General features: G+C 36.9%; 1 protein-coding gene across 1 annotated transcript in view; it reads right to left on the reverse strand.

Moving 5' to 3' along the window:
* LOC149785225 (uncharacterized) overlaps window positions 1–10,021 on the reverse strand; it is a 32,936-nt gene extending 22,915 nt beyond the window's left edge. The window contains exon 1 of the mRNA XM_089979056.1: window positions 9,829–10,021. Coding sequence (XP_089835182.1) covers window positions 9,829–9,988 — 160 coding nt within the window. The 5' untranslated portion in view covers window positions 9,989–10,021. The remainder of the gene's footprint in view (window positions 1–9,828) is intronic.
* Window positions 10,022–10,881: the final 860 nt, after the last annotated feature.

A 10,881-nucleotide genomic window follows, 5' to 3' on the forward strand; every position in this document is an offset into this window, starting at 1 on the left:
ACGGATTAACTGATTTAAGACGTGAAAAAATAAACTCGTGGGCTGATTCAGTTAAGGATACCGGTGCTACAATAAAAGATGTTGCTGAGTTAGGTAAACTATTAAAATTTCCAATAACCGTAGCGACAATAACGGGAGAAATACTGTACGAATCGAAATATAAATCGAAAGGAGCTTCAATAAATATTATTGATCATAACGCGCACGCATGGACCAGCGCAGTAACAATATTTCCACGTGATCGAACTATTAGATTTTACCCCCCAGATATGGGGGCAGATATGTTTGATTTTATCAACGAAATAAGTAAAAACGATCCTGTATCGGTATGGTTATTTAAAAGTAATGAGGAAGGTGGATTTGATCAGTTTGTTAGACCAAACGGTGAAATATATCGAACAGAATCTCTCCATGACGAGATGAAAAATCTCGCGGAGAAGTTTTCCAAGTGCAAACACGCGGAAAATGCTGACAAATTACTAACTAATTGCTTTACCGTTCCATCTGTTGCGGCTCATTTCGCTAGAGAAAGAAATTCATGGAAACCAACACGATTTGATTTACTTGAAGATGTACGCGCAAGTTGCGTCGAATACGGACACGGTGGATTGTGGAATACCAAATATAATTACAACGATGTTATTTCGGTTGATATGGTTGCATGTTATCCGGGACGTTTTCTAGGATACGGAGATTGTTCTATGTACTTTAAAAGATTCTGTCACCCTACAAACGAGATGACGCGAGTGGCAATTAATGGACCATTACCTGATTTTGATCTGACTGGATTCGCTTGTGTTGAATCATTCGAGCTTAACGAAAATCTTCACAAGATTTGTTATGTTTGGTTTGGCAGACATTTTTGTGAAAAACGTTGGGCGCCTATAGTTTTATTACGATATTTGCTAGATTGTGCTGTACTGACATCGTTGGTTGTCAGTGAGGCGATTATATCATATCACGCGCAGACCGAAGTTTGGTTGCCCATGCCAGATTCTATCAGTATTGATGAAATTATTAGTGAGTTTAAGGAAAAATGTCCTGATGTTTCCGAAGATGATATTATCAAAGAAGCTCCTAAAATTCTCGAGATTAAACTTAAAACCGCAAAAGATCTCGGTAGAAAAATTATAGGTAAATTTACTCAGGGTGGTGCATATGATCATAAAAGACATCACACACGATTAATTTTAGATGATGCCGAGTACGATTTTATAATTGCTGATACAACAGCGAGAAATATATTTGTAAATCGAGAAAGTGTTTATTTATCCGACGGAACAAAATTGGGTACGATCGTTAGTTACATAAATGATGTATCTCCACAGTATACTCATCTAAGATCTTCCATGTTGGCTTATGTTTCTATAAATTTATTATCGATGATTAATAGATTTCCTGAGACCGCAGTCAGAGTCGCAACAGATTCGTTTTATATTTCGAGTAAATATTTAGAGTCTGTTATGAAATTTACAAGCAATGATGAACGATGGAGTTCGTGGAGAATAAAAAAGGAAATATTACACAATTATACAGAATCAGCAGATGTTCCGATGAGACATTTTTATCGTAAGGGTAATAAAATATCAGAAATGTCGAAAGCGCCATCGTTGAGTGATCCAATGACTAGATATAAGACAGTATATCTCAATGGACCTGGTGGATGTGGCAAAACGATTCGAGCGATTAATGTTTTTAGAAATTCAGATATGATCGTGCTGACACCCACACACAGACTTGCACGGGAGATGAAACAACGGCAAGCACAATCGTGTACGTATCATAGTTTCTTTCATGGACATGGACTCCTGAACGAATGGGAGAAAAATATATACCTAAAATAATTATTTGGGACGAGATATGCACGGTGTCATTGGATACATTAAAAATTTTTCTTGATTGGTTGCTGACGAAAAATACCGCTATAATAATGTGTGGCGATCATGGTCAACCGCCGCCTTTTGTTGGACCATCTCCACATGATTGGTTAAAAAATTTCGTCGATTATTACGAAGAAATAGATGATGATCATAGAGCTCTCAATGAAAATTTAAAGGAATTAAAAAAATTAATCAGAGTACAATCAAACAAAATTCAGTGTGAAATAATACGTGGAGTGATCTCAGAGACCTCAATGAGTGATTTTTTAAATTTATGGAGACTCAACGATTTGATAGTAGCAAGCAGAAAAATAATCAGAGACGATTTACAACAGTAGTTATTTCAGCTGCATAAAGAAAAATATTCAGAATTACCCGTACCGTTGTGTTATAGACCATCAGATACACGAAAACAGAATATTAATGTTGATATTCCAGGACAGACTGAGAAGCAAAATCTCGTATGAAATGATATTGTCGCTGTTGATATCAGTGTGGTCGAAGATGCATTACGCGCTGACAAATCTCCATGGGTGTTGGGATACGCTATGACGATCCACTCGTCTCAGGGATTAACTATTTCTGACACACGAGTCTGGATTGTAGACGATCACATCGAGTGGTCAAATTTATTTTATTTAGCGTATCGAGGGTCAGAAAAAATATCTCAATTACGTAGAATTATAATTCCTGAAATCGTTAATAAATTTAACGTCATTGATGATGATATAATAAGAAAAAAATTAATCGGATACAAACAATCTGATAAAAAAAATAAACGCGACTTTGATCTTGATGTTGAATTTATTATTGAGTTAAAACAGCAGCAGAATAATCATTGCACAAGTTGCAATTGTATAATGCTGTGGAGGTATTCGAGTAATGATTCAAGACAATTTACCGTAGACAGAAAAGATAATAGTCGCGGTCATACACGAGAAAATACCATGTTGACCTGTCTTGAGTGTAATCGACGTAGAGGCGCTAGTGCTAGTTAAGTGATCGCGGAGGTAATTGTGTATCTGTGGGAATTATTTGTAGTTGCTCACGTACAAATCCACGTTGAGGAGCAGCCGAATCTAATCTGTAGATTGCAGGTCTACCTGAGGATCTTGTCACGGTGGATATTTTGTGTGTGGTAACACTCCAAATAGGATCAGTCGCTCTCGCGCTACCACCTTCAAGTTCACCCGGTTCATATAAATATCTAACTGTAACATCACCCAATATTTTTTGTTTTTCAGTACCTTTTCGTTGTGTTGGTATATTTTTTTTTTTGTAATTGCGCTAATGGGTTTCATGTTGGTTGTTCGTGTAATCTCATTATTTAATGCAGCTATCACGCTTGGTAATCTTGCAACCCATTCGCGAGATCTTTTATCTTGAATAAATTCCCTCGCGTATTGATATCCAAATAACCGCTCAGCAAGTGTTCGATTAAATCGCTCAACAATTGCCTGATCACGGTGAATCGCAGTATGTCCTCGTCGTATTTTGGTATTATGTTGTTTCATCAACGATGATACTGGACCAAGAAATTCCTTACCAGGATCAACCTGTAGCAGATTTGGCCATCGCAGACCACTTTGTGGTCCACCACCTCGTTGATAAATTCGTTCAAACGCATCGGCTACTTCAGATGAGGTTTTCGTTGATAGCGGCTCTGCCTCTTTATATCTACTTGCAACATCAACTACAGTTAACGCGTACTTGTACGTTTTTCCACGCACAGTATCATGTGGTAAAAACAGAATATCTGCTTGATGAACTTCATTAGGAACACTAACATCGAAATACGCGTACTGAATTCGTTTCGGTGGTGGTAGATAAATTTGCCATATTGCCTGTTTGGATAACCACGCTTTAGCAGTAGAATGTTTAACCGCTGCTGCATCAGCGAGTTTACCAATTGCTGCTTTGCCTCTCCAATATCCTCTTGGTGAATAATAAATTAATTCCATTATATATTACCAGACCCAAACGCTAATTTACCTTTCATCGCGGATCTTACTAACCAATTAGCTAATGATTCTCTGATATTTTTATTTTTTTATGGAATTTAACGCGTGAATTAATTTCACATCTGCAATATGCCTATCCTGTAGATTTTTACTCTTATACGCAACACCATGAATATGACAAGCTCGATCAATAGCGTTTACTGGTTCCTCGCCTGGTTTTGGTTGATCTTGATTATCGAGCCTGATATCAAGTCGAGTACCAGGACCGCAATAATTATATCCTGGTAGATGTTTTTCTCCACTGTATTTAGCCCATGGAGCACCTGGAAACTTTGACATCAAATTAGCAACATCACCACCGCGCTTATTAGGTAAAATTGAAAATTTCTTTCTACCGCATACAGCACATTTTCCACCGTACGCTATTTTTTTATTTTTTGTTATAACTGTAGCTAAATCAGTAGTCGGAGTTTTAACTCTACAGCGTAAACAATATAAATTCATGTTATAATATATATGGATATAATTGATTTCTCAGCAACTCGGCAGCGAGAACCTCTTAAGCATCATCCTGCTCTACCGAATTCCATCAGAATGATTATCATAGGACCATCTGGATCGGGTAAGACGCAATTATTACTTAATCTGATAATGAGATGGTTGAAATGGGATAAATTATATTTAGTAGCACCATCCGTTGATGATCAAAGATGTTATGAAGTATTAAAAGATTTTAACGAAAATGCAAGATTACTGGACGAAGATAATGATGTTATAGAGTTTATAACAGATATTGATGAAGCACCGTCCGTTGATGTTTTGGACGGATTTATTAATAATTTAGTTGTGTATGATGATGTGATGCTGGATAAACAATCAAATCCAGCCAGAATATTTTCTCGCGGCAGACATAAAAATACAGATGTTATCTATGTTACTCAACGATATACACAAATACCAAAAGTAATCAGGGACAATTGTAATATTTTAGTTGTGTTTAATGGCGTAGACACACACACGCTGCGAAATATTCATCAAACTTGGTGCAGCGGTGACATGGATATAATTAAATTCAGAAATTTCTTTTCACGAGCGCAAGCTACTCCGCATGGATTTATAACAATAAATTTGCACGATCCTAGAACAAGATATCGTGTGGGTCTTGGTAAAATATTTGGATAAATTAATAAATTTAATTAAACAGATATCATTAATATAATGAACAACTGTGCGTGGTTAATTCAAGGAACAACAGATAAATGCAACAAAAGATGCCGTGGAGAATATTGCAGGAGACATAATTATATTTTAAAGAAAAATCCTCATGCTGGTTCACGAAGATGTGTTGGATGTAACAACGGCGTTAGAGGATTATATCAGATTTGTAAAAATTGCGGTGGAGATCGATGTCGAAGTTTAATGATATATTACAGAAAAAGAAAGAACATAAGTCCAAAACCACCATCAGAACTTGAATATTACTTGAGGAACAAAACAAAAGATTCCCAGGATTCAGATGAAGATTCGCAAGATTCAGATGATGATTCCCAGGATTATTGAGCAGCAGAGAGGGTCCTGTCTACAATTCTGTTTGGAACAAACAATAATCGTAGACGTGGTATTGACCTCTATGAAGGGTCACTATTTTTTTTTTGTCTGAGAAACGTACGTGACGCGTTAAGTGGTCTGTTCACCCTCTCTGCTGCTCCTACACACAGTCAAGTGCTTGTGTAGCGTGTAGAGGATGTATATCGAACACATTTCCATTACGGAGAGGCGTTGGTCAAGGGCGTGTAATGTCGGCTTTTTTATTTCTCGTATACATAAATGACCTATTGAATGAACTAGTAATGACTAATTGCGGGATAACAGTGAATCAGATGAACATACCTGGCATGCTTTTGGCAGACGACACTACTCTACTAAGCTCTACGCTGAATGGATTGCAAATACTTGTGAATACAGCTTATCAGTATGCACAGAAGTGGAAATTGAAATATAACTCTAACAAGAGTAATTGGATGATGTTTAGTAAAAAAAAATGAAATGTACTCATCAAATGGAATTACTCTGGGATCACAGAATATTCCTAGAGCAAAAAATGTGAAATATGCAGGAGTTACCTTTTCACAATCAATGAAAAATAATGATCGTATAGTCTATGCCTACGATAAAGCTAAACGTGTAACAAACTCACTATACTCAATTGGATTAAAAGCAAATGGGATGAATCCTATAGTTTCTGTGAAAGTCTGGGAAAGAGTTATATTGCCGTCTGCTTTGTATGGCTCAGAACTCTGGTTTAATATGTTATATCAGGGCATTGAATCAATGGAGAAAATACAACGATATTTCGCCCGGAGAGTACAAGGTTTCCCTCAAAGATCGCCTATTGGATCTACGACATCATGCTTGGGGATGATATCAATGGAAGCTCGTATAGATAAGCAAAAACTCGTATTCTTTGGTCGCATGTGTAGAACACACTGGTCAACAGTGAAATCATTACTGACTTGAAAAGGCCCTACTCTGTAGTATTTTGGTGTGCCGAACACGAATATAACCGTGAAAAATTTTTATTGGCTCTCGTTTTGAAGATATTCATATACCTCATTTTCTATGTTTCACTGTGTAAATTTCTCCAGTAGGACTGCAGCAACATCCGGAATAATGATGTAACATTGCATAATACCATCATGCTCACATCATCCACAGTTGAGTGCATCATTTTCTGATGCAATGCAATACTAATGCCATGCGGCTGCTGAAGTAAGTTGACGTCAGCAGTGTACTATACATGTGTAGGCCTATTATACTAATGCCAGGCGGCTGCTGAAGCTGACGTAAGCAGTGTACTATATAAAGCCCAATCAGATAGGTTCAGCATTTAAAATATTTTAGACGTTGTGCGAGACAGTTCAAGCTACTGTTACATAAAACTTATTATTTTATCCATTTACGTACAATAAAGAACAGTAATGCCTCGAAAGTGTGTTAATACCGCGGACAATTTTTGCTATATTTGTGGGGAAGTGACATTTGCCAACCAGAAGAAAAGTATCAATTCTCAAGTGAAGAAGGCATATCATCTTTACTTCGGATGCAAGGTTGGTGACCAAGACAAGCCTTGGGCTCCGCATATATGCTGTGCTACATGTACAACACAGCTTTCACAGTGGTTGAATTGCAAAAGGTCATCAATGCCGTTTGCAGTCCCAATGGTGTGGAGAGAGCCAAGCAACCACCTAAATGACTGTTACTTCTGCTTGGTTCCTCCTCTTTCCGGCGGAATAACGAAGCGAAAGAAGTCGAGAATAGTCTACCCAAACATTCCGTCTGCATTGAGACCAGTTCCACATGGTGAGGGACTTCCTATTCCAGAACCTCCAGCAGAATATTCTCTTGATTCATCTGACGAAGACAAAGGTGAGTCGACCTGTTCTTCTCCTGGTCCATCAGCATGCAGTGATCCAGATTTTCACTGTGGTGCATCATCAACCCCACACAGAATAACACAGGAAGAACTAAATGACCTGATTCGTGATTTGGACTTATCAAAGAACAAGGCAGAATTGCTAGGATCAAGACTCCAACAATGGAATCTTCTAGAAGAAGATGTCACAATTACTGCATATCGAAAGCGCCACCAGCAATTGGAGCCTTTCTTCAGAAAGGAAAGTAATCTGATATTCTGTTCCGATATTGAGGGCCTCATGAATGCTTTAAAAATCACTCATGACCCACAAGAATGGAGACTATTTGTGGACTCTTCGAAACTGAGTCTCAAGGCTGTGCTTTTGCACAATGGAAACATTCTTCCATCTATTCCAGTAGCGTATGCTGTCCACATGAAAGAGACATACGATAACTTAAGGCAGCTACTGAATTCCATTGAGTATAACAAGTACAGCTGGCACCTCTGTGGTGATTTGAAGGTAGTTGCCCTTTTAATGGGACTGCAGCAAGGATATACAAAATACATGTGTTTCTTATGCGAGTGGGATAGCCGAGCAAGGGAAATGCACTACATGAGGAAGGAATGGACTCACAGGCAGAATGTAGCCATTGGAGAGAAGAATATCCAACACCCAGCTCTGGTTGAGGCTCAGAAAATCTTGCTACCACCCCTTCACATCAAACTAGGTTTGATGAAGAACTTCGTGAAAGCCATTGACCGGACTTTGCCAGCATTCCGATACCTGCATGAAAAATTCCCTCGACTCAGCGAAGCAAAGATTAAAGAGGGAGTTTTTGTGGGTCCTCAGATTCGAGAGCTTTTCAAAGATGACCGGTTCAACAACTTGCTGGAAGGTGACGCGAAACAAGCATGGAATGCTTTCCGCCTAGTTTCTACAAACTTCCTCAGAAATGTTAGGGCCGAAAACTATAAGGAACTAGTAGATGACATGTTGATGAAGTATAAGAAACTTGGCTGCAATATGTCTCTAAAGATTCACTTCCTTCATTCCCATTTGGATTTCTTTCCTAGCAACTGTGGTATTGTTAGTGATGAACACGGCGAACGTTTTCATCAAGATATCGCAACAATGGAACAAAGATACCAGGGAAAATGGTCCACTACAATGCTGGCTGACTACTGCTGGACACTCCTCAGAGATGCTCCCGAACAGCTGTACAAGAGACAGGCGAAGAAATCTAAGATGTAGTCAATGACTTGATTTTTTATAGGTAGGCTATTACAGTTGACCTTTTACTATTGGAATGCATTTCGTTATGTAAACATTAATTTCTTGCAGATTACAAAAAAACTAGAGCCAATTTTGCAATTTGACTGTCATATTCGTGTTCAGCACATAAAAATTGATAAGAATTGACTAATTTTATTTCAGTAACATGACTTTTGTAAAAATTTGTTGTCCAGTGACATCAGCAAATTTAACTGCTAAAAAGGTTTTCCTCTGGGCTGTTGGAAATTTTATTTTTGACCCCCAGCATAGCTACAACTCTTTTATATATGATATAAATACTGTACTCAAAAAGTATGATTTAGAAGACTATCTCAGCGACTTTATTTTCACTGGAAAATTTCCAAACAAAATAACATGGACAAACTTAATTGGGACAAGAATACAGATATTTGAGGAGAGAAAACATGAAATGAGTATCAGAAATCCATTAGAGGAATTCGGTAGATTTCTAAAAATTAATCCAGGACTAAAAATGCATTATCTATGGAAAATAGCTTACACTGACTCAAGCAGAAAAATGGAATATGGGACATTAATTCGTATTGGAGGAATGCAAACAAGACCTGGACTGTGTCTCCTATGTGGCAAAATGAGTCATGACCGTAGTTTGCATATTTCGATGAACTGTGCTTTAACCTCAGACGACAGAAACCACTTGATGGAAAGTCTATTTTCGTATATGCCTCCAGTGATTTACCGTGATTTCTGTGATCAGACCGATGATGTTATACTGATTATACTACTTGGTGGTTTAAATGATATATCAGAACGTTTAGAATTTGAGACATGGATAAATATGATCATGATCAGACTATCTACCAAGTATTTCATTAAGATAAAGGATATTATATATTCGATTCAATAGAGAACTCACTCAGAATATAAGGAAAGAAATACTTGTACTGGATTGCAAAGCGATTAGGAAACTAACTAATTTTGTTGTCAGGATACATTTTCAAATGTTCTATCGTATATATATATATATATATATATATATATATATATATATATATATATATATATATATATATATATATATATATATATAGTTTAGTAATGATTTTAATTTATTTATTCGTTTGCTATTGGAAATAATTTCAATAAGTAACGAATCCACTATTTTTGTGATTCTATGTATTTAAATGCATTTCTTTTTTGTCTTAAAATCTTCGGAAAGTGGAGGAATAAAAGAATATCATCTCTCTCTCTCTCTCTCTCTCTCTCTCTCTCTCTCTCTCTCTCTCTCTCATCAACTAACAGTTCACACTTGATACTTACCAAGAGGTTCATAAGCTTCCCCTTTTATATAAGCCCCAGGAGTTATTATCAGAGCCGCTTCTGTATCTGTTTTCCTCAGAGGAGGCAAAATCTGCACTTTAAGGGCCATCCCCACCAATACGGAAGAAAGTCCCAATAGAGAACTATACAATAACTGCATTTCTTGAGGTTTCTTTTGGACAGAATCATGGTCTATGTAACTGGAACGCCTTGTGCTATGCCACGTTGTAGATATTATCGAGGTCACAGAGATAATGCTTGTTCTATAAGTAGAGTCTATATAACCGGGAAGCTTACATTCTTCAAAGCGAGCTAGGTAAAGATTTTTATCCAGTGTTCTTTTGTTTGTTTGTTTGTTTGTTTTTGCTTTTTAAATTTAGAAATGATTTTCCAACACAAGCACGATAATTAGGAAGTTTGGGCACATATATCAATAATTTCAAAGTAATTTTTCTGGAAAGCATTTTTTCCAGAGGTGCAATTGTCAAAAACTTGTGAATAATCGAGTGAAGAGATTATACACATATCACCCCTTACATCACCCTCCCTCCGCAACTTACCTCTCACCTCTTTCTCGGCACTAATCTATGTTTTTATTTTATTTAAATCTACTGCAATTAAAAACTTAATACCTAAACTTTACCACGTATATTTTGTTTATATATGTATGTACCTTTACATTATTATCTCAAATATGTGAAGCCATGATAGCGGATAGACAGAGGGACATTTTATCAGACAGATCGAGAGAGAGGTAGCACTTTAAGATGGAGGAAAGGAAGACGATCGCTAAAGTAATATAATTCATAATGACCAACAAAGACAAGTATGGTATTTCAAAAGCTAATAAACCACAATCCAGCAGCCTTAAATTTATATAACAATTTCACTTTTCTCATGATGTATTTTTAGCTTTACACATTTCAATAACATCACGCTACTATTATTACTACTACTACTACCAACAACAACAACAATACTACTACTACTACATCTACTACTACTACTACTACTACTACTACTACTAATGATAATAATAAAATCATAGCCCAT

The sequence above is a fragment of the Sinohyriopsis cumingii genome, chromosome 13, assembly GCF_028554795.1.
Source record: "Sinohyriopsis cumingii isolate HCF-2022 chromosome 13, ASM2855479v2, whole genome shotgun sequence".
In the NCBI taxonomy this organism is placed as follows: domain Eukaryota; kingdom Metazoa; phylum Mollusca; class Bivalvia; order Unionida; family Unionidae; genus Sinohyriopsis; species Sinohyriopsis cumingii.